We start from the raw sequence: 27,634 nt of genomic DNA on the forward strand, positions 1-27,634 counted from the left end.
CCTTTTCCTCATATACGGATTTTATACAAATCCTTGTACTTTAGTGCTCACACCTACCATGGTACTGACTCACATAAACTCACATTCTCCTTCCAGAACAGTCTGCATCGGCATCTGACATTATCCAGGAGAACACATCCAACATCCCATGCTCAAACTGCAGAGGGAGAACCAGGACATAGGGATGATAGGAAGATTGCTATGGCTTGTCTTCTAATGTACGTCATTCTGATTCCCCATGATGTGTGCAGAATTTATTGTATCTATCACATAACGATCTTCGATGGAAGCACCATGTGTGCCACAGAAGGCTGTTGAGGGGAGGAAGGCTCATAATAATGCCTGGAACGGAGCAAATTGAATGGCATCAAACACATGGAACCATGTATTTGATACCATTCAAGTGATTCCGCTCCAGTCATTGCCACGAGCCAGTCCTCCCCAATTACAGGTTGGTGCCACCAACCTCCTGTACCTAGCAAAACATCCACGGGGAGGCTTTGATTTGTTTCGTTGTAAATTTGTAGATGAGACAAGCCTGGGATAACACTACCTGTCACTCTCTTCCTCCGTGTAAACTGCATCCTCTGTAGCCAAGAAAAATAGACATCTGGGTTACAGATCATATTCATTACACAGCTCCTTGGTCTAATGATGGCGACAGATGGTGCAAAGTAAACACTTTTACTTTGTACCATCTCATAGCTCCACAATGAGATAGGGTGCAGGCCAGGCAGCAGGCTGTTAGCCAGCCTGCCAGCTTAGTGGAGTCTGCCACTAGCACAGTCAGTGTAGTCAGCTCAGCAGTGATAAATTCATGAACTTCTTTGATGAAAAGATCATGAGCATTAGAAAGCAAGTTACGAGCTCCTCTTTAAATCTGCGTATTTCTCCAGCGTGTGGGACTGTGGGTCAATTAACTTTGTCAGAGTTGTTGCCCTGATTCTAGTTTGTGAGCTAGGCAGGCTACTGCCTGGGAAGGTCTCCCACTCAGAAGTACGAGATGGGGAGGAGGCGGGGGTAGGTGGACCTCAGGTCTCCCTACTGGAAGCCCGAGGTAGTGGGAGCAGGGGAATCTATCAAATAGCGCACCTCTAACTTTGTACAGACTAATGCAATTAGTCTGTATGCAATAGTGTAATTGTGTAATAATCAGGTCCAGTAGCATTTACTTCTGTCATCATGAAGTGCTTTGAGAGGTTAGTCAAGGATCATATCAGCGCCACTTTACCGGCAATCGCCATCACACTGCACACTGCCCTATCCCATCTGGACAAAAATAATAACTATGTAGGAATGCTGTTTATTGACTACAGCTCAGCATTCAACACCATAGTACCCTCCAAGCTCATCATCAAGCTGGAGGCCCTGGGTCTTAACCCCGCCCTGTGCAACTGGGTCCTGGACTTTCTGACGGGCTGCCCTCAGGTGGTGAAGGTATGAAACAAATCAAATCAGATCAAATGTATTTGTCACATACACATGGTTAGCAGATGTTAATGCGAGTGTGGCGAAATGCTTGTGCTTCTAGTTCCGGCAATGCAGTAATAACCAACAAGTAATCTAACCTAACAATTCCAAAACTACTACCTTATACACACAAGTGTAAAGGGATAAAGAATATGTACATAAAGATATATGAATGAGTGCTGGTACAGAACAGCATAGGCAAGATGCAGTAGATGGTATCGAGTACAGTATATACATATGAGATGAGTAATGTAGGGTATGTAAACAAAGTGGCATAGTTTAAAGTGGCTAGTGATACATGTATTACATAAATATGCAGTAGATGATATAGAGTACAGTATATACATATACATATGAGATGAGTAATGTAGGGTATGTAAACATTATATTAAGTAGCATTGTTTAAAGTGGCTAGTGATATATTTTACATCAATTTCCATCAATTCCCATTATTAAAGTGGCTGGAGTTGAGTCAGTGTGTTGGCAGCAGCCACTCAATGTTAGTGGTGGCTGTTTAACAGTCTGATGGCCTTGAGGTAAAAGCTGTTTTTCAGTCTCTCGGCCCCAGCTTTGATGCACCTGTACTGACCTCGCCTTCTGGATGATAGCGGGGTGAACAGGCAGTGGCTCAGGTGGTTGTTGTCCTTGATGATCTTTATGGCCTTCCTGTGACATCGGGTGGTGTAGGTGTCCTGGAGGGCAGATAGTTTGCCCCCGGTGATGCGTTGTGCAGACCTCACTATCCTCTGGAGAACCTTACGGTTGTGGGTGGAGCAGTTGCCGTACCAGGCGGTGATACAGCCTGACAGGATGCTCTCGATTGTGCATCTGTAGAAGTTTGTGAGTGCTTCTGGTGACAAGCCAAATTTCTTCAGCCTCCTGAGGTTGAAGAGGCGCTGCTGCGCCTTCTTCACGACGCTGTCTGTGTGGGTGGACCAATTCAGTTTGTCCGTGATGTGTACTCCGAGGAACTTAAAACTTACTACCCTCTCCACTACTGTCCCATCGATGTGGATAGGGGGGTGCTCCCTTTGCTGTTTCCTGAAGTCCACAATCATCTCCTTTGTTTTGTTGACGTTGAGTGTGAGGTTATTTTCCTGACACCACACTCCGAGGGCCCTCACTTCCTCCCTGTAGGCCGTCTCGTTGTTGTTGGTAATCAAGCCTACCACTGTAGTGTCGTCCACAAACTTGATGATTGAGTTGGAGGCGTGCATGGCCACGCAGTCGTGGGTGAACAGGGAGTACAGGAGAGGGCTCAGAACGCACCCTTGTGGGGCCCCAGTGTTGAGGATCAGCGGGGTGGAGATGTTGTTACCTACCCTCACCACCTGGGGGATGGCCCGTCAGGAAGTCCAGTACTCAGCTGCACAGGGCGGGGTCGAGACCCAGGGTCTCGAGCTTGATGACGAGTTTGGAGGGTACTATGGTGTTAAATGCTGAGCTGTAGTCGATGAACAGCATTCTCACATAGGTATTCCTCTTGTCCAGATGGGTTAGGGCAGTGTGGTTGAGATTGCATCGTCTGTGGACCTATTTGGGCGGTAAGCAAATTGGAGTGGGTCTAGGGTGTCAGGTAGGGTGGAGGTGATATGGTCCTTGACTAGTCTCTCAAAGCACTTCATGATGACTGAAGTGAGTGCTACGGTTCGGTAGTCGTTTAGCTCAGTTACCTTAGCTTTCTTGGGAACAGGGACAATGGTGACCCTCTTGAAGCATGTGGGTTCAGCAGACTGGGATAAGGATTGATTGAATATGTCCGTAAACACACCAGCCAGCTGGTCTGCGCATGCTCTGAGGCCGCGGCTGGTTGATGCCGTCTGGGCCTGCAGCCTTGCGAGGGTTAACACGTTTAAATGTTTTACTCACGTGAGCTGCAGTGAAGGAGAGTCCGCAGGTTTTGGTTGCGGGCAGTGTCAGTGGCACTGTATTGTCCTCAAAGTCGGCAAAAAAGTTATTTAGTCTGCCTGGGAGCAAGACATCCTCGTCCGAGACGGGGCTGGTTTTCTTTTTGTAATCCGTGATTGACTGTAGACCCTGCCACATACCTCTTGTGTCTGAGCCGTTGAATTGTGACTCTACTTTGTCTCTATACTGATGCTTAGCTTGTTTGATTGCCTTGCGGAGGGAATAGCTACACTGTTTGTATTCGGTCATGTTTCCGGTCACCTTTCCCTGGTTAAAAGCAGTGGTTTGCGCTTTCAGTTTCACACGAATGCTGCCATCAATCCACGGTTTCTGGTTTGGGAATGTTTTAATCGTTGCTATGGGAACTACATCTTGCACTTTCTAATGAGCTCGCTCACAGAATCAGCGTATTCGTCAATGTTGTTGTTGGAAGCAATACGGAACATATCCCAGTCCATGTGATCGAAGCAGTCTTGAAGTGTGGAATCAGATTGGTCGGACCAGCGTTGAACAGACCTGAGCGCTGGAGCTTCTTGTTTTAGTTTCTGTCTGTAGGCAGGGAGCAACAAAATGGAGTCGTGGTCAGCTTTTCCGAAAGGAGGGTGGGGGAGGGCCTTTTATGCGTCGCGGAAATTAGAATAGCAACATCTCCACTTTAGTATCAGGAAAACTACCTGCCCTCCAGGACACCTACAGCACCCAAAAAGATTACCAAGGACAATAACTACCCGAGGCACTGCCTGCTCCCACCGCTTTCATCCAGAAGGTGAGGTCAGTACAGGTGCATCAAAGCTGGGACCGAGAGATTGAAAACAGCTTCAAGGCCATCAGACTGTTAAACAGCCATCACTAACTCAGAGAGGCTGCTGCCTACATTGAGATCCAATCACTGGACACTAATAAATGGATCACCAGTCACTTTAAACAATGCCACATTAAATAATGCCACTTTAATAATGTTTACATATCTTACATTACTCATATCACATGTACAGTGCCTTGCGAAAGTATTCGGCCCCCTTGAACTTTGCGACCTTTTGCCACATTTCAGGCTTCAAACATAAAGATATAAAACTGTATTTTTTTGTGAAGAATCAACAACAAGTGGGACACAATCATGAAGTGGAACGACATTTATTGGATATTTCAAACTTTTTTAACAGATCAAAAACTGAAAAATTGGGCGTGCAAAATTATTCAGCCCCTTTACTTTCAGTGCAGCAAACTCTCTCCAGAAGTTCAGTGAGGATCTCTGAATGATCCAATGTTGACCTAAATGACTAATGATGATAAATACAATCCACCTGTGTGTAATCAAGTCTCCGTATAAATGCACCTGCACTGTGATAGTCTCAGAGGTCCGTTAAAAGTGCAGAGAGCATCATGAAGAACAAGGAACACACCAGGCAGGTCCGAGATACTGTTGTGAAGAAGTTTAAAGCCGGATTTGGATACAAAAAGATTTCCCAAGCTTTAAACATCCCAAGGAGCACTGTGCAAGCAATAATATTGAAATGGAAGGAGTATCAGACCACTGCAAATCTACCAAGACCTGGTCGTCCCTCTAAACTTTCAGCTCATACAAGGAGAAGACTGATCAGAGATGCAGCCAAGAGGCCCATGATCACTCTGGATGAACTGCAGAGATCTACAGCTGAGGTGGGAGACTCTGTCCATAGGACAACAATCAGTCGTATATTGCACAAATCTGGCCTTTATGGAAGAGTGGCAAGAAGAAAGCCATTTCTTAAAGATATCCATAAAAAGTGTTGTTTAAAGTTTGCCACAAGCCACCTGGGAGACACACCAAACACGTGGAAGAAGGTGCTCTGGTCAGATGAAACCAAAATTGAACTTTTTGGCAACACTGAACACACCATCCCCACTGTCAAACATGGTGGTGGCAGCATCATGGTTTGGGCCTGCTTTTCTTCAGCAGGGACAGAGAAGATGGTTAAAATTGATGGGAAGATGGATGGAGCCAAATACAGGACCATTCTGGAAGAAAACCTGATGGAGTCTGCAAAAGACCTGAGACTGGGACGGAGATTTGTCTTCCAACAAGACAATGATCCAAAACATAAAGCAAAATCTACAATGGAATGGTTCAAAAATAAACATATCCAGGTGTTAGAATGGCCAAGTCAAAGTCCAGACCTGAATCCAATCGAGAATCTGTTGAAAGAACTGAAAACTGCTGTTCACAAATGCTCTCCATCCAACCTCACTGAGCTCGAGCTGTTTTGCAAGGAGGAATGGGAAAAAATGTCAGTCTCTCGATGTGCAAGACTGATAGAGACATACCCCAAGCGACTTACAGCTGTAATCGCAGCAAAAGGTGGCGCTACAAAGTATTAACTTAAGGGGGCTGAATAATTTTGCACGCCCAATTTTTCAGTTTTTGATTTGTTAAAAAAGTTTGAAATATCCAATAAATGTCGTTCCACTTCATGATTGTGTCCCACTTGTTGTTGATTCTTCACAAAAAAATACAGTTTTATATCTTTATGTTTTGAAGCCTGAAATGTGGCAAAAGGTCGCAAAGTTCAAGGGGGCCGAATACTTTCGCAAGGCACTGTATGTACATATTCTCATTCATCCCTTTAGATTTGTGTGTATTAGGTAGTTGTTGGGGAATTGTTAGATTACTTGTTAGATATTACTGCACTGTCGGAACTAGAACCACAAGCATTTAGTTACACTCGCCTTAACATCTGCTAACCATGTGTATATGACCAATAAATTTGATTTGATTGAGAATTTCTAAGCAAACAGCTGGAGGCAGGGCTTTATCCTATAGAGCTCAATTTTTATGGAATGGTCTGCCTATCCATGTGAGAGACGCAGACTCAGTCTCGACCTTTAAGTCTTTATTGAAGACTCATCTCTTCAGTAGGTCCTATGATTGAGTGTAGTCTGGCCCAGGGGTGTGAAGGTGAACGGAAAGGCACTGGAGCGACGAACCATTCTTGCTCTGCCTGGCCGGTTCCACTCTCTCTCCACTGGGATTCTCTGCCTCTAACCCTATTAAGGGGGCTGAGTCACTTGCTTACTGGTGCTCTTGCATGCCATCCGGGTTGGCGCCCCACCTCGGGTTCGTGCCGTGGGGGAGATCTTCGTGGGCTATACTTGGCCTTGTCTCAGGGTAGTAAGTTGGTGGTTTGAAGATATCCTTCTAGTGGTGTGGGGGCTGTGCTTTGGCAAAGTGGGTGGGGTTATATCCTGTCTGGTTGGCCCTGTCCGGGGGTATCGTCAGACGGGACCACAGTGTCTCCCGACCCCTCCTGTCTCAGCTTCCAATAATTATGCTGCAATAGTTTATGTCGGGGGGCTAGGGTTAGTCTGTTATATCTGGAGTATTTCTCCTGTCTTATCTTCTGTGTGAATTGAAGTATGCTCCCTCTAATTCTCTTCCTCTCTTTATCTCTATCTCTTTCTCTCTTATCTCGTAGAACCTGAGCCCTAGGACCATGCCTCGGACTACTCAGTACTACCTCAGGGCTACCTCAGGACTACCTGACTCCTTGCTGTCCCCACTCCACCTGGTCATGCTGCTGCTCCAGTTTCAACTGTTCTGCCTGCAGCTATGGAACACTGACCTGTTCACCGGAAGTGCTACCTGTACCAGACCTGCTTTTCGACTCTCTCTCTCTACCGCACCTGCTGACATTTACTCCTGAGGTGCTGACCTTTTGCACCTTCTACAGTACAGCCACTGTGATTATTATTATTTGACCCTGTTGGTCATCTATGAACATTTGGTCATGTACTGTTATAATCTGTTATAATCTCCATCCGGCACAGCCAGAAGAGGACTGGCCACCCCTCAGAACCTGGTTCCTCTCTAGGTTTCTTCCTAGGTTCCTGCCTTTCTAGGGAGTTTTTCCTAGCCACCGTGCTTCTACACCTGCATTGCTTGCTGTTTGGGGTTTTAGGCTGGGTTTCTGTATAGCACTTTGTAACAAAATATTGTGATTTACAGGCACACCAGGGATTGAAAATAATATGATTTACTGGCACACCATGGATTGAACAGCAGTACAAACTCCCACAGTTTGACTTTCTGGCCCTGGTCCAAAGTCAAGAAGTACAGTCCAATGGGGACATCAGGAGGAGAGGACACAGATACTGAGATGACATTCCCAGAGGGAGTAGTAGCGAATGCACTCCAGCCTGTCTTTGATGCAGAGTCAGTCAGGCTGAAGGTAGCCTTGGTGCCTAACTCATCTCTCAGCAACAGCCCTGTAGAAAGATACACAGGACAGATGTGTTCAGGACATATCAGTGGACCGTATGCAGAAAGGAGACACCTAAAAGTACATACCTGTAAAGTCATATCTACAGTCTTGCTGTCTAAATACTGAATGTTCAAGCAAGGATTCCCCGACTAATGAGGTCTTCATATTGTGTCCACAGTACTGTACTTGTCTCTGCTATGAACCTGAAGGTGCTGACGCCTGCTTGGAAGTGACTCCCAGATTTTAGGTGCAAAGTGATGGTGAATGGCAGGCCTCTTCTCACTATCAGTTGGTCAAACCCATTCTGTTCGGTGTGGTGAGCAGTCATGCTGATTTTACTCTCGAAATGCATTGTTCTATATCCAAGGCTGTGAAAGAAGCCAAATAAAAAACATTTCAATCGTATGAAGACCATTTTCTTAAGTAGTAATGTACATTAGGGACACCTTCCTAATATAGAGTTGCACCCCCCCCCCCCCCCCATCCTTGATATACACAGGGAACTGTTGAGCATGAAAAACCCAGCAGCGTTGCAGTTCTTGACACACTCAAACCGGTGCGCCTGGCCCCTACTACCATACCTCGTTCAAAGGCACTTCAATCTTTTGTCTTGGCCATTCACCCTCTGACCGGCACACATACACAATCCATGTTTCAATTGGCTCAAGGCTTAAAATCCTTCTTTAACCTGTCTCCTCCCCTTCATCTACACTGATTTGAAGTGGATTAAACAAGTGACATCAATTTTCATCTGCAACAACTTCCAAAATGTACATTTTCTTTTCTGCTGATGGTGTTTCATTGCAAAATAAGTCATCAATTGTTTAACAACCTGTCAACTAACGTGTCAACCCTGGAGTGTTTTCATCAGTAAACACCAGACATTTCTTTGTAGAACCATAGTACGTTTTTATCTACTGTAAGTATAAGGACACAAGGCGAGACCCATATGCAGACACAGGAGGCAGATGGTTGAACTCCAATATTTATTATAACACCAGGAGTAGGCAAAAGGCAGGTCGGGTACAAGCGAGAGTCCATAAACCAGGTCAGAGTCCAAACAGTACAGGGCATTAGACAATCTCGAGGTCAGGGCAGGAAGAATGGCCAGGACAGGCAAGGGTCTAAACCAGGAGGCCTAGGAAAAACGTGCTTCTGGGAAAAACAGGAGCTAGGAGATAAACGCTGGTTGACTTGGCAAACAAGACAAACTGGCAGAGAGACAGAAAACACAGGGATAAATGCACCGGGGATGATGAGCGACACCTGGAAGGGGTGGAGACAAGCACAAGGACAAGTGAAACAGATCAGAGCGTGGCAGTAAGTCTGTACCTTGATCCAATAGTTTAAATAATGTCTGGTGTTACTGGTCTAGAGAGTGTGCTTGATGATATCCTCGCTTCAATGTTACTCCAGGGATACTTGTAGTATTTGTAATATGACCATTTTGTCTGTCAAGCCACGTCCTCCTTGAAGCTTTTTTTGGTCACGTTAGTTCCTTCCTCAACATGGTTCAAATGGTTTTCATCACATAAAGATGCCATAGTGAAACGTAAGTTTGTATTGTAAAGCTATACCACTTACTATACAATACCAGTCAAAAGTTTGGACACACCTACTCGTTCAAGCGTTTTTCTTTGTTTTCACTATTTTCTACATTGTAGAAGACATCAAAACTTTAAAATAACATATATGGAATCATGTAGTAACCAAAAAAGTGTCAAAGAAATCAAAATATATTTGATATTCTTCAAAGTAGCCACCCTTTCTCTTAATGACAGCTTTTCACACTCTTGACCTTCTCGCAACCAGCTTCACGAGGTAGTCACCTGGAATGCATTTCAATTAACAGGTGTGCCTTGTTAAAAGTTCATTTGTGGAATTTCACATTATGGCAAGAAATGCTCAAATAAGAAAAGAGAAACGACAGTCCATCATTACTTTAAGACGTGAACATTTCTACAAGTGCAGTCAAAAAACCATCAAGCTCTAAGATGAAACTGTCTCTCATGAGGAACGCCTCAGGAAAGGAAGACCCAGAGTTACCTCTGCTGCAGAGGATATGTTCATTAGAGTTACCAGCCTCAGAAATTACAGCCCAAATAAATGCTTCACAGAGTTCAAGTAACAGACACATTTCAATATCAACAGTTCAGAGGAGACTGCGTGAATCAGGCCTTCATTGTCGATTTGCTGCAAAGAAAACACTACTAAGGGACACCAATAAGAAGAAGAGACTTGCTTGGGCCAAGAAACATGAGCAATGAACATTAGACCGGTGGAAATCTGTCCTTTGGTCTGATGAATCCAAATTGGAGATTTTTTGTTCCAAACGCCGTGTCTTTGTGAGACGCAGAGTAGGTGAACGGATGATCTCCGCATGTGTGGTTCCCACCGTGAAGCATTGATTAGGTCTGATGGTGTGGGGGTGCTTTGCTGGTGACACTGTCTGTGATTTATTTAGAATTCAAGGCACAGTCAACCAGCATGGCTTCTACAGCATTCTGCAGCAATACGCCATCCCATCTGGTTTGCGCTTAGTGGGACTATCATTTGTTTTTCAACAGGACAATGACCCAACACACATCCAGGCTGTGTATGGGCCATTTGACCAAGAAGGAAAGTGATAGAGTGCTGCATCAGATGACCTGGCCTCCACAATTACCCGACCTCAATTCAATTGAGATGGTTTGGGATGAGTTGGACCGCAGAGTGAAGGAAAAGCAGCCAACAAGTGCTCAGCATATGTGGCAACTCCTTCAAGACTGTTGGAAAAGCATTCCCGGTGGAGATGGGTGAGAGAATGCCAAGAGTGTGCAAAGCTGTCGTCAAGGCAAAGGGTGGCTACTTTGAAGAATCTCAAATCTTAAAGACTCACATCTAAACTTCACACCTGCATGCAGGTCTGCATATACTTTACAACAACTTGTTTTTAAACTTCCCAAAAAGAATAACTAACTTTTAAAAAATTCATTAACCTTTTATTGTTTTATGTCACATGCATGAATAAACACAGAGGTTATAATTAACTGACTACCCAAATGTAAATAAAGAATATCTCAATGAGTAATTTGTTTACTGATATTGTATGTAATCCATTTGTGACACAAACTGTTCAGGACAGCGGAGGGGGGCTATGGTAGAGGAGCGTTCAGTTCAACAGGGTGACCTACACAACAATGTTATCTGATGCTTAACCGATGGCTATGTGCTGACCAAAAGGGCTACGCTTGGTCAGTCAGGTCACAATGTTTAGTCATGGCCTGTGACCTCTGTGTCAGGATTCACATTCCATTGAAGGAGGTTGTTCCCATTTCTTCTGATTGCACAACATCAGTGTGAGTTGATGTTCAAACCAGCTGCTGGAGAAATACAGGAAAAAGTACAAAATTCTCTACAAAAATGGCACTGATCCTATAATAAATAGCTTTTCTGTGAGAATTATATACATTGGGTTTTATATAAAAAACAAAATATAACCCCAAAAGTGTGGACAATGAACAAAACTAACATTGATGACAGTGGTTTCAAAGAAAGTCTCACCATATTGACATGTTAAAAAGATAGACTGTGATTCAATCAGATCAAGAGTTAACCTGCGTTGGCCGTAACTGCAGTATGAGTTGACAAATTGGAGAACGGCTGCTCGTGTGTTCAAAACGGCGATAGAAAGTGTAGGCGCTATCAATGTTCATTTGAATGGGGGTATTTATAGCCTGTTTGAAGTGTAGACAATAGCCTAGAACAGGGATGGGCAACTTTGATGGGGGTGGGGGCCACAAAAATCTGAACTCATCATGAAGGCCCCCCCCCCCCCCCCCCCCCCAAAAACAGCATCACCAAAACAACCGCTATGCAGATGTTGTTTACCGCAGTTCTTATAGAACCTAGCCCTAAGCAAAATTGCTCATTCAGTTTTCACAGAAAAGAAAGATCTCAATAATATACATGGTTTGTAATGAATATTGTAAATTAATATGTTGACTATTAGAACAACTGGAGAAATCTGAAGACACTGGTTTCTGATGAGTGGAAAATGCCAGATGGACCCCTTAAATTATTCCAATTTAGTGGTTTTCTCCCTTTCCAGACATTTTTCACAGCAATACAGTACAAAGCTGGGGAAAAATGGGAAAAAATTATTAAGTAACTTGCTGCTCCTCTGCTATCCCACCTGGACATCAATAGTTGATCCCTAATTTATCTATACATCTGGGCAGGAAATTATGTCAGAGTGCCACTGACAAGTTGTCCTGAGCCTGCAGAGAATACTGATGGGAACAACTGTTTCTATAGTCAGTTGTTTGAGTTTGACATGTGTACCGGTACATTATAAACAGTGTTAAATGTGTGTAATTTGAAGAAAAAAACATTAACCCATATTTGACATTTCATGGGAATATGGGGTCATCAAGAGATGGGGTCATCAATATGGGGTCATCAAGAGAGTCAACATGACATGGTGAGAATGATGTGTAAATTCCAAAGAAATCCCTTGTAAAAGTTAACAGCTGAAATACTACTAGTGTTACAAAGACAAAAAAAGTATGTTCTATGAACCAATGACAGCAAAACAATAGCCATTCAGTTAAAGCAGTATCTGATAAAGAAGTGGTTGCTTAAGAAGTATTATTATGTTGTCCATAAGCACTTTAAAAACTGACCACAATACATCATGTGTTCCTTTTCATGATATTTCAGCTAGAATATTCCAGATACATTAGTACTTCAAAGACAAAAAGTCACTTTCTCTTCAGTGCCTGTCAACTAGGGGTCCATTCAGTCTGTTATCATAGTTTTTAATTGACTGTCAGCCGTATTGCTCTCCATCATCACTGCTCAGAGATCCACAGGATGAACCATCTAGAAGGAAATCAATCCCATAATATGTTAAACAACTACATTGCACATGTATGCACCTTGTATGGTAATAAAAAGTACTGTATTTGGTCTCAACTCACCCATTAAATCCACTGGTTAAACTTCTGTTGATTTTCCTATAGCAACCATTTTTTTGCCCTGTGAAGAAATTATTGGCTGTAAGTTTTCTTTGATCATTATAGAGATTTTATATAAAATATGTAACTAAAATGATCCATTTGAAAATGTACAGTGTAATTATTATGAAGGTTTACTATTAGGTCCAATTACTGGCATGATTACATCATTTAACCACACCTTTTGCAGACTCTGAGGAGCAGCTAGCACTGGTGGTTTGGGAGCAATGGAGGGCTTCTTCCTGATCGTAGCAGGGGAGCTGTTCTTCCTGAGATTGGGTGCTGCTGTTCTCTGGGTGACACGGGACTGGGAGCTCTGGGACAGGACAGATGACGAGTCCTCCACCTCTCCACCAATGGCAGAGAGGCAGCTGCACTCCGAGCTGCTGAACACACTGCCACTCTCACCTGACGACTCCATGCTGTCCACTGGAATCAACAGAAAGGTAAGTAGATATGGCATCACCCATGTTTAGTCACATGCTTGCACATATCAAGTGTCATGTTCTGTATGTCTGTTTGTGTTAGTCTGCAGTCATGCACCATGCATAGGGCCCTGTGTTTTGGTTAATCATGTCACATTACCTGGATTTCAACCTTTTATTTAAAGATTTTTCATCACTGTCCCCTTTCTTTTTATGTCAGATGGTCCAGCACCATCCTCAGACAATTACTTACTTACTTTGGTCTAATTCTCATTTCTAGAAAAGACTTAAAGCAAAGGTTAAAATTCAGGTAATTTGGCACGATTAGCCAAAACACAGGGCCCTAATGAAAGAACAAGAAAACTCACTGAGAAGATGAAGGTTTTGTTTCTGGTGATTGTGATGGTTATTGGGGTCATCTTCAGTCACAGTCTCCGGGGAGGAATAGACAATGTGATTGGTTTCCCCACCTTGTATCTGGTTACCAGGGTAACCTACAGGAGGTAAAGAACCTCGTCCAGAGGAGGAAGATGAGTGGCTGCAGGAGGTAGAGGCACTACTGCCTGAACCAATGGAGTTGGGCCGGAGACATTCAAGATCTGTTTGTGGAAAAGACGGCACAGGAGCTGACAAAGCAAAGAGACAATTCAGTCAGTGAGTACATTACACGTTTGTGTTGTCAGTTCCTGGGTATGGGACTTGGCTGTGGACTTGTTACCTCTTCCTAGCAGGACACAGTTGGTGGCACTGTCACAGATGGCTGCCTCGTTAGGCTGTATGTCCATGAAAGGGTTCCTCCCCGTGCCCATGAACACTCTCTCCTGTATCCTCAGTTCTACAACACACCAAACACAACACCAGTCTTAATGCTCAAACTTACTCAACCAAAACATCAATTGGATGTATTTAATGTCTGATATAGCATTTCTTCACAATTGCACCCCCACAGGGGTTCCCAAATCTTTTCACTCGGGCTCCCATTCCAGCATTGGGGAAAATCCCCAACGTGGCACCACATCTATTTCTATGGACACAATCACTGTTCATGACACACTGTTCACACCCCTCTTGTAGGCGGAGAGAAAAATTTGTAGGTTTAAAGCTTATTTCCTGCAATTCTACACATTCTGTCATGGTGTGCAGAGAAAATAGTGCAGTTTTAAGCACATTTTCTTGCACTTCTATACATTTTTCCATGTCTAATGTTTATTCGTGTGATATTTGAGTGACTCAAACATTACAAGAAAATCGATGGGCTAAAAAACCTAGCTACAGAACATTAGCTGACATGGGCTAGTTGATCTGGACATTTATAACAAGTTATAAATATCTCTCTAAGGTATGTAATGACTAACATGACAAGAGGAACTGATGATGCACGACCCAATTTAGAAATAGCACCTTGTGATTCTACTATTACAACTTTCAAGATTAAGTTGAAAGCCAGACTGAGTTCCCCCCCCAAAAATGAGGATTCACCTCTGCTGTAGGCAGCTTGTTCCCAGAGGATCTGCTCCAGGTCTCTGGTCCAGGCCCTTTTCACCTCCGCCCTGTCAGCCTTCAGAGTGTACGTGTCCTGGAACTTCCTCCGCCGGAACCAGATCTCAAAACAGAAACCACTCTCTCCAGAGTTATGTGTCATCCCGATATCAGATGTCTAGACAGAAACAGAAGTGAAATAAATACTAAATAAAGAATGCTTGCTGTTACCAATGTCAACATAAGGGCTGGATGACTTGGTCTTTGTATAGCAAACATAAAGGCAGTTAAGATAGCATTATTTTTGTTGAACAATAATTACAATGCTGCAAAATCCATTCTGTAAATTGGGTCTTATGTTCGTTTTTAAATTTTTTATAATATGGTATACACACCTTGAAAGACTGTTTGTAGATGTACACATCATTGCCCACATTGGTCTTCTTGGTCTTGCTGAAGAGGATGAGATCCTGGAAGAGGAAAATACGGCGGGAGCATTTCTTCTTTCTGAAGAACACGATGAACTCATCCTGGCGAATCAGCTGGCCCTGCTCCTTCAGATTCACCTGGTGGCGGAGGGAGGAGTGGAGACAAATACATCCATGTTTATTCCTGAAAATCCTTCATACTGTTCATTCAATAATGGGTGATCATTTCCCACTTATATGCCCACATTTAAGTGACACATTTTGGAGGTTGTGATGATTTGAATGGTAAACTTACGTCACAGTCCTGGATGGCGTCCATGGTGAGGAGGTCGTTGCCATGACGCATCTGGAAGCGAACCACTTCGGCTGCAGCCTGGAGCTCTTCCCTGTCTCTCTGAGGCCCACACATCCCCAGCATGTCCTGCAGAAGCAGGCTGTACTTACTGATCCTCTGGATGGGCCTCAGCAGGTAGGAGGACAGGTCCATATGATCCCCCAGCTCCTGCTGCTTCCTCTGGGGTGGAAGGAGAGGAGACAGAGGATTGGTCACAGTAGGGATGGCGAGAGCATTGATACGAAGTGAGCATTGATCTTTGACATTGAGCATTGATGGGAGTACCTCACCTTGAAGATGTCAGGGCGATGGTGAAGGATTAAGGCATCCGATTGAGGCTTGTTCTTGCTGTAGAGAGCATAGAGGCCTAAACTGTCTCTCTACATATAGGAGGAAGAGTTTACAGTCACAACAGGAATATTAAATGTATTCAACTTCAGTAGCAAATTCAGCTAAACAACAGAGTTATAGGACACAGACATGTAACTCACGTGTCTCAGGAAGCAGCGAGCCACTTGTAAAGGCTCTGTCTGACAGGCATCCAGCTCTCTGAGGAAGAAATGGCCGTGGAAGTCATACAGCTTTTCCAGGTTCCCAAAGATGACTCCACGTTTGCCCCGCAGGTCTTGTGGCACGTCAGGCCTCTCCAGCAGGGGGAGGTAATGAGTCAGGATGTAACCCAGGGAGCGCACATACTCCCTCTCTGTTAACAGTAGCTCCGCCATGATCCGCTGCAGCTTTCTACAGATAAAGTTACACCAAACACACATTTTCAGTCCTCTGGAAATAATAGAAAATGAATCATTGAAATGTACCTTTGTCAAGATAGTGCAAGCTTAGAGTAGATGGAGCAAAAGTAAAAACACATTGAGTCAATCTAAGGTGAAGGTCTTGCTCCATTAGGAACTCACATAATATTGCCAGCCTTCTCCTCTGAACTTGCCAATGATGTTGTTCCCTCACACCTCCTCACTGATGGGCTAGTATTCCTTGAAGAGGTCCTCTCTGTCCCCTCTCGGACACTACAGGATTCCTCTGAGCAGAAGCTGCCATGCCGTGAGATCTGGAACTTCTGAGCGGCCTGCAGGATCCGACAGGAGGGTTTCCCGTGGGAGCAGGAAGGCGTCTGGACGCAAGACTCAGACTGACTGGACGTGGCGGTCGCACACGAGTCCTCGCTCATGGACCGGCCCAGGCCCCCGCGTTGCCACGGGAACCACTCACAGCCCACTGTGTGCAAGTTGGCAAGGGTGGCGGCCTCTGTGCTCCTCCCTCGGCAGGCCTCTCTCCCACTGGGCTCTCTCTCCGCTCTCCTAATGGATCTGATATGGGGAGAGGCTGGCATTGTGGTGGTCTTTGACCGTTTATAAGGTCTGTTATTCTCAGGCTTGAAGTTTATATTACAGCAGGTCACAGAGTTGTTCCTGCTCTCCAAGGCCCCGTGATACCTTCCCATCATAGAGCCTGATGGGGGATTGTACCAGTGTGGTGGACCAGGTCTGGGCAGTACCAGAGCTCCATCATGATGAGTCACTGTATGAACCAAGGCCTCATCCTCACCAGCTCTAAGTTGTTCATGCCAGGGGCCTGTGTTCCGCAAGGCCCTCTCCACATTCTGTAGTCTCTCCTCTAGCTGCTGCCTAACCTCCTGACACTTTAGCCACGCTACGTTCCACACCCGCATGCCCCTGGAGCCCCTCAGAGCACACGCCTGGCCCTTCACCTCCTGGAAGAGCTCTGGGGAGAACTGGACAAAGCTCTCCTGGTACATCTGGAGTGTAGAGACATCATCCGTCTCTGGGCGTCTGACAACCTGGTCCAGGTATTGTCTGCAGTCTTTGGCCAGCTCAGTAGCCTGGAAGAAAGGCAAAATACTTATCCAAATGGAGTGGCTGTGGATCCGACTTTTCTGGAACTTTCTTCCCGACAGCTAAAGTTACCGAAGTGTCTGTGTGATTCTCTACTTTACGCACAGTCTCTGCTCTACTCGTAGAGAACAGGCTACTCTGGTGAATGGTGCTTGTTTAAAGGGAACCTTTGTGATTTTGGCAATGAGCCCATTTATCTACTTCCCAGAGTGAGATGAACTTGTAGATAACATGTTTTTTTTCCCCTGTGTCCAGCAATTGTACAAGAGCTAGTTAGCAACTTCCTTCAAACTGCAAGCAGAGACATAAAAATGGTATCCGCGAGTTCATCTGACTCTGGGGTAATAGACAAGGGGCCTCCAGAAGTATCCCTTTAAGTTAGATCAAAGCTGAATCAACGTCTGCAAGATCACACAATGATAGTATTCTACATAGCAGGACCGAATATAATAGCATAACCTTGCTACTGTAAGACAAAAACACCACCTAATTTCTTATAAGATTTTAGGATAATTGAGATCAAATGGTCACATTTTTCTTTCATGTGGCCAAAATTCAGGTCCAGAAATGTCAGATCCGCAGCCTCAGCCTATTCAAAAACCTTGAAAGAGACAACAGAGTTGACTGAAATGTTTACTAAACAACGTGGAACAACAACCAATCCAGTTTTCAGAATAGACACCAACCTGCTCACAGAAGTTGCACACAGTGACCATAGTCTCCAGCTCACTACAGCACCTCTCTGCCCGGGAGAGGAAGTCAGCCAGGCCAGATTTGAAGGTGCAGACCATGGTCCTGAACACCTCAGTCTCAGGGTATGGGGATGGGCCCTGGATCTTCTCTGCCTCCATCACCAGGGCCATAGCCGTGTGCTTCTGCTCCTAATGGACAGTTACAGTAAATATGTGATTCAATTGAAACATGGACTTTCATGGGCACTTCCATTTCTGCATGAAACAGTGTCACCACTTTGCGTCATTGGGTGAGTGGAGATAGACTGACTTACATTGGCTTTAGTGAGGAATGCACTGAAACTAAGGAGAGTCTGCTCCACTCTTTTTCTAGAGTCCTCCACGGATTCTGCCTCCAACAACCGCCGTTCCCCTTCTGCATCAAACCATTCCCTGATCTACAGAAGGGAGGAGGCTTACTAAATATCCTAAGTGTTTACCTAATGGATATAAAGTATGTATACCATATGAGGAGCCTCTGAATGTACCTTAGAGAAATGGCCCTCCATTTCTCTGAGTTGGAGCAGGTATTCAAGGTGCTCCAGGGACATGTTGGATCTGTGCACCAGCACATGGGCCTGCTCCTCTACATCGTTGTACATGCAGGTCACAGAATCCACTGCATCACTGCACAAAGCGGTCATAGGTCAAGGGAATAACACATTGATAAGCATCCTTTGAAGAAGGCCCACAATTATCCTGCTCATAATAAACAGTGAGAGGTAGTATACCTGTAATCCTCACAGTGAGAGTATCTGAGGTCACTCTCCCTTCTCAGTCTAGCCAGCATGGCTCCCCCCTCCCTTTGCAAAACGACCAACTTTCTGTCCTCCAGAACATCCTTCATCAGAGTTCTCTGTTCTAGAATACACCTCTGTACATCCTGCCACACAGGGAGAGAAGGGTTTGGGGATAATAAGAACCCCTAGTCCATTCCAACATGTTTTCAATAATACAGTGTCGTCAAGGTTAAATCCAATACCTGCACTGTGTCAATCTTGCGGCCTTCCTCTAGTTTCCTGATGGCTGTTAGTAGCAAACCTGAGGCCTCCTGGAGATCTGACATAAAGGGATGAAGTTTCTGAAAGATAAATGTTCTGAACATCAGACGTCAAAGCAGAACAAACAAGAGGTCTGTAGTGTCTGTTAAAAGGCCGTGGCATAATATCCAGTCGAACCGTGACTAAATGTTGTGCCAGTTTTGTTCGTTTTGGTGGTTTTTTTGTTGCTCTTCGGCGCACACAATTTACTTTCTCAAGGCAAGTTGACGTTTGGTAGGCGAAGTATACTTTAGTCAAATTTATAACCTATCAGCCCCCTTTGTCGGTGATTGATCAACTGGTCATTTTTCAAGGGAAGGTCTCTAAGGGAGTATGCAATCACAGTCGTGCGCTAAAGCCTAGACGAGTTCTGCTAGGAGCAAACAGAACCTAGTCTGAGGTTGCTTTGATGCTCTGACTGTCCTACCTGATGGAGCCAGTCCTAGTGGCTTTAGGACAGGGTGTCCTCTAGGGGCCTACCTGATGGAGCTGCAGCCAGTCCTGGTAGCTTTAGGACAGGGTGCCCTCTAGGGGCCTACATGATGGAGTTGCAGCCAGTCCTGGTAGCTTTAGGACAGGGTGCCCTCTAGGGGCCTACATGATGGAGCTGCAGCCAGTCCTAGTGGCTTTAGGACAGGGTGCTCTATAGGGGCCTACATGATGGAGCTGCAGCCAGTCCTAGTGGATTTAGGACAGGGTGTCCTCTAGGGGCCTACATGATGGAGCTACAGCCAGTCCTGGTAGCTTTAGGACAGGGTGTCCTCTAGGGGCCTACATGATGGAGCTGCAGCCAGTCCTAGTGGCTTTAGGACAGGGTGTCCTCTAGGGGCCTACATGATGGAGCTACAGCCAGTCCTAGTGGCTTTAGGACAGGGTGTCCTCTAGGGGTCTACATGATGGCGCTGCAGCCAGTCCTGGTGGATTTAGGACAGGGTGTCCTATAGGGGCCTACCTGATGGAGCTGCAGCCAGTCCTGGTGGCTTTAGGACAGGGTGCCCTCTAGGGGCCTACATGATGGAGCTGCAGCCAGTCCTGGTAGCTTTAGGACAGGGTGCCCTCTAGGGGCCTACATGATGGAGCTGCAGCCAGTCCTAGTGGCTTTAGGACAGGGTGTCCTCTAGGGGCCTACATGATGGAGCTGCAGCCAGTCCTGGTAGCTTTAGGACAGGGTGCTATATAGGGGCCTACATGATGGAGCTACAGCCAGTCCTGGTAGCTTTAGGACAGGGTGTCCTCTAGGGGCCTACATGATGGAGCTGCAGCCAGTCCTAGTGGCTTTAGGACAGGGTGTCCTCTAGGGGCCTACATGATGGAGCTACAGCCAGTCCTAGTGGCTTTAGGACAGGGTGTCCTCTAGGGGTCTACATGATGGAGCTGCAGCCAGTCCTGGTGGATTTAGGACAGGGTGTCCTCTAGGGGTCTACATGATGGAGCTGCAGCCAGTCCTAGTGGCTTTAGGACAGGGTGTCCTCTAGGGGCCTACATGATGGAGCTGCAGCCAGTCCTAGTGGATTTAGGACAGGGTGTCCTCTAGGGGCCTACATGATGGAGCTGCAGCAAGTCCTAGTGGCTTTAGGACAGGGTGTCCTCTAGGGGCCTACATGATGGAGCTGCAGCCAGTCCTAGTGGCTTTAGGACAGGGTGTCCTCTAGGGGCCTACATGATGGAGCTGCAGCCAATCCTGGTAGCTTTAGGACAGGGTGCTCTATAGGGGCCTACATGATGGAGCTGCAGCCATTCCTAGTGGATTTAGGACAGGGTGTCCTCTAGGGGCCTACATGATGGAGCTACAGCCAGTCCTGGTAGCTTTAGGACAGGGTGTCCTCTAGGGGCTTACATGATGGAGCTGCAGTCAGTCCTAGTGGCTTTAGGACAGGGTGTCCTCTAGGGGCCTACATGATGGAGCTACAGCCAGTCCTAGTGGCTTTAGGACAGGGTGTCCTCTAGGGGTCTACATGATGGAGCTGCAGCCAGTCCTGGTGGATTTAGGACAGGGTGTCCTCTAGGGGCCTACATGATGGAGCTGCAGCCAGTCCTGGTAGCTTTAGGACAGGGTGCCCTCTAGGGGCCTACATGATGGAGCTGCAGCCAGTCCTGGTAGCTTTAGGACAGGGTGTCCTCTAGGGGCCTACATGATGGAGCTGCAGCCAGTCCTTGTGGCTTTAGGACAGGGTGTCCTCTAGGGGCCTACATGATGGAGCTACAGCCAGTCCTAGTGGCTTTAGGACAGGGTGTCCTCTAGGGGTCTACATGATGGAGCTGCAGCCAGTCCTGGTGGATTTAGGACAGGGTGTCCTCTAGGGGCCTACCTGATGGATCTGCAGCCGGTCCTGGTAGCTTTAGGACAGGGTGCCCTCTAGGGGCCTACATGATGGAGCTGCAGCCAGTCCTGGTAGCTTTAGGACAGGGTGCCCTCTAGGGGCCTACATGATGGAGCTGCAGCCAGTCCTAGTGGCTTTAGGACAGGGTGTCCTCTAGGGGTCTACATGATGGAGCTGCAGCCAGTCCTGGTGGATTTAGGACAGGGTGTCCTCTAGGGGCCTACATGATGGAGCTGCAGCAAGTCCTAGTGGCTTTAGGACAGGGTGTCCTCTAGGGGCCTACATGATGGAGCTGCAGCCAGTCCTGGTGGCTTTAGGACAGGGTGTCCTCTAGGGGCCTACATGATGGAGCTGCAGCCAATCCTGGTGGATTTAGGACAGGGTGTCCTCTAGGGGCCTACATGATGGAGCTGCAGCCAGTCCTGGTGGCTTTAGGACATGGTGTCCTCTAGGGGCCTACCTGATGGAGCTGCAGCCAGTCAATGTGGTTGTAGGGAAGGGTACCCTCTAGGCCTGAGGTCAGCTGACTCCCCTCCACCAGCTTGTGCAACCCCTTCAGTGAGGTCACCACAGCAATCTACTTATAGATAGAGAATGGCACAGTCAGTGACATCAGAGAGCAAGCCACCCAGAATGAATGCATTAACTATTTCTAAAATTCTAAGCTTGATGGAAATCATTAGAGGAAACCCTTGATTCAGATCTGACCTGTAGTCTAGGACATTTCTCTGTGCGATGGCAGCTCTCCTTCTCCACTAGGATTAAGACACTGTGTATTGCATGGGGAATCTGCTCCTGTAACATAATCCAAATAGGAGACCTCACAGTAATAAATAGGTATGAGTAAATACAGTAGCCTATAACTGCAGGTAAAACTGAGCACAATCTGGGGAGTAAAGACAAGAATAAACAGAGGGAAAAGTCCAGAGTCCGGGTAGGAATAAAATAATTACCTCATTATGTCAAGATCACAATTTATTTATCTCATGATCACTACATAACGAAAGTTATTTTGTCGAGATCACAATAATTTTCTCATGATCACGACATAGCAAAATAGGAGTGGACATATTGTGGATGTATTGATGACAGATTGACAGTATGGCTGAGGCAGCAGAGCCCATGGTGGATCAGCGCATACGTTTATATTGATTGCTACACTAAGGGATGGTACATTTCATGCTAACATCACACTTTCATTTGTGTTTGGCGCTCATTATCAGTGTATAACTTAGAATGTTAGCAAGTTAAATGTCCCTTACCTTACCTGAGGCGTTTAACCCCTGAACGATGTCTGGCAGGCAAAGCCTGTTTGCCACCCCCAAGCAACAACACAGCTAACTTGGCTAGACTTGTGAGTGAATGAGTGACTGAGTACGAGCTAGCTAGTTAGCTAGGGAGTTCTGTTAGCTAGACTAGCTTGTTAACTATTCTGGTTGTTGGCTTGCATAACTCATACAGTATGTGTATAATTGTAAGTGACACTTAATGTTTTATGGATTATATTTACATTTACAGAGTGGCTGTATCCATTCCTGACAGGTTGATCAGATTAAATTTCAGCCTCAGAGGCTGATAATTTCAGCCTTGGAATCTGTCAGCAAAGGCACAATTATGATTGATCAGCCTCTGGGGCAACTATTGAATCTGATCAACCTGCCAGGAATTGAGCTCACCCATTCTGGATTACATGCATCTGCCTATAAAGCATTTAGACAGTTAATCTGCCTGCAAGGAGCCTTAATTATAAAACAGCCTACAACGCAGCATCCTGACTTTTCAGCCTTAGAGGCTGAAATTGAATCTGATCAGCCTGTCTTGAATGGAGCTCACCCACAGTAAATGTAAATATTATCCACAAAACAAGTGTCTCTTATAATTTTAAACATATCTGTTATGCAAGCTAACAACCAGCATAGATAACATGCTAGCTAGCTAACAAGACTACCTAGCTAACTAGCTAGCTCACCAGACTAGCCAATTTAGCTGTGTTGTTCCTTTCATGCAATTGGCTGTGGTCTTGGGGGCCAGCACGGAGCCTGGGAGACATACCCCAGGAGTGCATTGCGATCAATGCAGCCACAAGGCTCCTTGATGAAGTGGTTATTGTGCATCTGAACAAATGAATGGATGATGCGTGGTACTTTTCATTATCTTGTGATCTCGACATAACAACTGAGATAAATAAATTGTGATCTCGACATTACAAGGGAATACTTCTTTAGATAGTTGCTACCCTCTTGTGTTGATGTTGTGTAGTGATGATTCCAAAATGACAAGGAAGATGCCAAGTCTTCTTACCTGAACCACCAACAAGGCCTTATTGAACTGTGGTGGAGGTGGAGTCTTCCGAGCATCAATAACTAGTGTCATTCCAAGTTCTCTTAGTTCTCGCCTATAAATTATGAAGATGAAAACAATGAATTAAGAATACAATCCAATGGCTACATAAGAGAGGGACCAGCCCAGGGGGTATCATACATACTTGATTACAGAGTGGAGGTAGAGCAGAAGTTTGCTGAGTTCCAGACTTGACACGAAAGGAGATCTCCATCCTTCCTTGTCTCCGTGCACCTCAACCACCAACCGACCTGTCCTGTCTCTGCCACCTGAATATGCGAGAGGGGAACATGAGGATCTGATACACTTTCCCTGGACAGATATCATACACCTCTGTCTCTATGGCAAACCATGTAAGGGGGTTTTCCATACCAGTTAGACATGCGACTCCCATCTGGAGATGGTGAGTGCTGTGTTCTGCTGAGGCTGGTAACAGGACCTTAGAACTGGGCACAGCATAGTGACCCAGGGGCTGCTGGGTAATTTCAATTGGAGGGGTCTGGTGTCCGTTTGTAACGGGTATGAAGGGTTGGCCAGCCTGGGAGACATCTTTAGGAAAGAGGGATCATACAGAGGTATGTGATATATTTAATATACTACAGAATAACAACAACATGCCATTCTGTAGACCTCTTACCTTGGTTGGGCAGTCTCCGCCTGTTCATCTTTGGGGAAACCAGTCCAAAAGCTGTCGTGTTTTTACATTTCACTACATGTAAGCTGGGAATCATCTTTGTATTGAAGTCAATGTCCCTACTTTTTCTTCCTTGTATCACAACTTCACACTTCTCTGATATGTCCACAATAGTGGTCGACAGAGAGGAGGGACATCTCCCATCATCCTCTATGGTGTCATTCAGGCCTTGTAAAATTCCACTGGATATAGTGTTACTTTCTCCAGACTTCCAACAGGGAACCGTGCTAACAGGGGGAGTCTGGTTATGGTGACCTGGGTCTGGATAGTAGCACTGCTGGGAGGGACCAGGACATGATTCTTTACCCTCTGGTCCCAGTCTCCCCTCACATAGACTAGCCTCCTCCAGAACCGCCAGTGTATTCAGTTTATTGTCTCGCTCAAAGGTAACAGGGTTCTGCAGTGCTGAATGGTAAGACTCTCTGTACCGGCACCTGATCTCCTGTGCTTTGGACACCTGGCCCATTCTCCTCCTCATGCAAGGGGTGCAGGGGGGGTCTTCGGGGAATCGGACGGTCCGGCCACAGTGTAACGGTTCCCTGAGGGGCCGGTGGGGGGCAGGAGCCAAGGCCGGGGGCGGGGGCAGGGCTGGAGCCGAAGGAACACCAGGCCTGTTGAGGGTAACAGGCCTAAATATGGGTGCTCTGGGGTGTGTGTGACTGTGAGCCCCACTGAGCAACGCTTCTTTCTGCTTAGTGAACTCCACCAAGTCTATGTATTCCCCCTCAACTTCAGAGGTGTTGTTGCTGCGGCTGTCCCATGTGTTGGGAGACACCCAGCCGATGGGCTTAGCCACAGGCCTATCCTGATCCACCTTAACCAGCCTGGAGCAGTTACTGTCCACCAGACACAGCGACACCGCAATGCCATGTTTAGCAGGAGAGATCCTAGTCTCCACAGAGTACCCAGAGGCAGGGGGAGGCAGCTCTAACGAGGGCACTGGCCTTGCCACTTTCTCCTGTTGAGTAGCAGCAGGGTTAGGAGATGACAAGGCCATAGTTCTGGGTTTATCCACAAACTCAGGTAGAGCCACCTGTGCCCATGGCACCTTCACCATGCCCTGGTCTGTGGAGAGGATACAGTGGCTGAGAAGGGTGCCATGGCGGCCATGGTTGAGCTCCCCCAGCCAGTCCTCAGTGAAGATGCAGGGGTAGGAGGTCTCAGGGATGGGTGTCTCCTCTACCTCCCGACCCTGTCCCTCCTCCTCCCCCAGCAGGCTCCGGACCACAATGCGGGCGGACTGTTCAGAAAAGGGTGTCACCTGCAGGTAGAAGTCCCCTGGGCGCAGCAATAGGGGGTTGATGGAGGCAAGCTGGATCACCACCTTCTCATGCAGACACAGAGGCCAGCCCTCACAGCGGAACACCACATCAGAGTACTGGGCCTGACAGGAAAAATGACAGACATTTCTTTACCATTTCATTTGTCTTTACTCTTAGCATGACTTTGCAAGCTTTGTAATTGAGGTAACTTTGTTTTGTGTAGGTGGTCTTTATTTGAGCCTAAATGCCTGTATATAATGTGTATGGTGAACTGTTATATATTTTTTGTATAGCATCTGTGTTGATGTGTATAACTCGGAGGCTGTTGACTCACACAGGCAGCCTGCTGAACACTCTCAAGGATGTGTTTGGCTGTAATGAGGAAGTCCAGCAGACACTTGAGTGCGTCTCCTTGGTAACGTTCCTCTATGACCTGGAAGAGCTGGCTCAGGACAGTGGGGGCTGTGGCCTCGAAGGGAGGGTAGAGGTCTGAGAGGGTGTTCTGGATGGACCTGTCCAGAGACTCAGGGTTCTATTAACATAAGAGACAGGCCTGAGGTCAGCACAAACATAAGTTAAAATATTCAAACGTTTTTTTTTGGCCTAAGAAAAGATGGAGATAAAGATTAGGAACAGACAGGAGTTGTTTTTCACATACATAGGCTGCGGTACATTTGTATCACATATCGAATTTTGAACATCTAAAAGCAGTTCTGCATCCCTTTAAAGAAAAGCTTAATTGAAGGTCATAAAACACACAAACACCATTGTCTGCTATCCTTTGTTCCTGGCATCCCTTAGTATGATTCCAGTAAGACCTCAGACCTTTTTCCTTCTTCCTTCACACAGAACAATCCATAACCATTCACCAGAGACGTTGACAAGGACAAAGTTGCTGTGGATGTCAGGGTGGCTACAGTATCACATGAGATATTTGAGCAGCATAAGCAGCATTTCGGCAGATACCAAGCATCCATAAACAGACTGGGGGTCTCTGCTAGAGGAGAGGCCTGGTTTATGGTTTCACATTCTCTCTGACCTCCATGGTGGCCCATCAACCACTTTTAGGCCCTGCTTAATTTAGCTTTGTGAAAGCCATGCATCTGCTGTGGGAGGTAAATGTATATGTGGATGTTTCTTGTCTCAATGGAGAGTCTCTGTAGGAGGAAACATGGTTCTTATGGTCCCTGGTGCAATGTGGTTACCATGCCTTGCCAAGCTACGTAGACTGATTTCAATATAATTGTAGGGATATTATGACTGGCAAATGTTACTAGACACCACCCTCTTTATTGTTCAATTATATTTCAACAGATTGTGAATTAGAATACATTTACACAATAGAGTTATGAAGCCATTTTTATCAACAATACACATTTTCCTTCACCTACACCACCCGATGTCACAGGAAGGCCATAAAGATCATCAAGGACATCAACCACCCGAGCCACTGCCTGTTCACCCCGCTATCATCCAGAAGGCGAGGTCAGTACAGGTGCATCAAAGCTGGGACCGAGAGACTGAAAAACAGCTTCTATCTCAAGGCCATCAGACTGTTAAACAGCCATCACTAACACTGAGTGGCTGCTGCCAACACACTGACACTGACTCAACTCCAGCCACTTTAATAATGGGAATTGATGGGAAATGATGTAAATATATCACTAGCCACTTTAAACAATGCTACCTTATATAATGTTACTTACCCTACATTATTCATCTCATATGCGTACGTATATACTGTACTCTATATCATCGACTGTATCCTTATGTAATACATGTATCACTAGCCACTTTAAACTATGCCACTGTTTACATACTCATCTCATTTGTACATACTGTACTCAATACCATCTGCTGTATCTTGCCTATGCTGCTCTGTACCATCACTTATTCATATATCCTTATGTACATATTCTTTATCCCCTTACACTGTGTACAAGACAGTAGTTTTGGAATTGTTAGTTAGAGTACTTGTTATTACTGCATTGTCGGAACTAGAAGCACAAGCATTTCGCTACACTCGCATTAACATCTGCTAACCATGTGTATGTGACAAATACAATTTGATTTGATTTGATTTGATTCAATGGGAAAAT

General features: G+C 45.8%; 1 protein-coding gene across 4 annotated transcripts in view; it reads right to left on the bottom strand.

The window, feature by feature from the left end:
* Positions 1 to 8,588: 8,588 nt before the first annotated feature.
* Positions 8,589 to 27,634, bottom strand: part of LOC110532411 (pleckstrin homology domain-containing family G member 4B) — a 29,497-nt gene continuing 10,451 nt past the window's right edge. For 2 of the 4 annotated variants that reach the window (XM_021616294.3, XM_090184794.1), the window contains 23 exons: positions 25,870 to 26,067; positions 24,217 to 25,657; positions 23,952 to 24,128; positions 23,725 to 23,848; positions 23,541 to 23,634; positions 21,948 to 22,034; positions 21,700 to 21,816; positions 18,861 to 18,959; positions 18,610 to 18,761; positions 18,367 to 18,505; positions 18,154 to 18,276; positions 17,834 to 18,028; positions 16,191 to 17,134; positions 15,771 to 16,020; positions 15,570 to 15,659; positions 15,241 to 15,459; positions 14,913 to 15,083; positions 14,518 to 14,695; positions 13,757 to 13,873; positions 13,407 to 13,637; positions 12,795 to 13,042; positions 12,578 to 12,635; positions 8,589 to 12,479 (listed from right to left, as the gene is read on the bottom strand). In XM_021616294.3, the coding sequence (XP_021471969.3) occupies positions 12,594 to 12,635; positions 12,795 to 13,042; positions 13,407 to 13,637; positions 13,757 to 13,873; positions 14,518 to 14,695; positions 14,913 to 15,083; positions 15,241 to 15,459; positions 15,570 to 15,659; positions 15,771 to 16,020; positions 16,191 to 17,134; positions 17,834 to 18,028; positions 18,154 to 18,276; positions 18,367 to 18,505; positions 18,610 to 18,761; positions 18,861 to 18,959; positions 21,700 to 21,816; positions 21,948 to 22,034; positions 23,541 to 23,634; positions 23,725 to 23,848; positions 23,952 to 24,128; positions 24,217 to 25,657; positions 25,870 to 26,067 (5,436 nt within the window). In that variant the 3' untranslated portion in view covers positions 8,589 to 12,479; positions 12,578 to 12,593. Of the gene's footprint in view, positions 12,480 to 12,577; positions 12,636 to 12,794; positions 13,043 to 13,406; positions 13,665 to 13,756; positions 13,874 to 14,517; positions 14,696 to 14,912; positions 15,084 to 15,240; positions 15,460 to 15,569; positions 15,660 to 15,770; positions 16,021 to 16,190; positions 17,135 to 17,833; positions 18,029 to 18,153; positions 18,277 to 18,366; positions 18,506 to 18,609; positions 18,762 to 18,860; positions 18,960 to 21,699; positions 21,817 to 21,947; positions 22,035 to 23,540; positions 23,635 to 23,724; positions 23,849 to 23,951; positions 24,129 to 24,216; positions 25,658 to 25,869; positions 26,068 to 27,634 lie in introns of all 4 variants that reach the window. The other 2 variants (XM_021616293.3, XM_021616295.3) reach the window with 1 other exon arrangement.

This window comes from Oncorhynchus mykiss, chromosome 9 (assembly GCF_057628025.1).
Source record: "Oncorhynchus mykiss isolate SJ-2025 chromosome 9, ASM5762802v1, whole genome shotgun sequence".
NCBI classification, from domain to species: domain Eukaryota; kingdom Metazoa; phylum Chordata; class Actinopteri; order Salmoniformes; family Salmonidae; genus Oncorhynchus; species Oncorhynchus mykiss.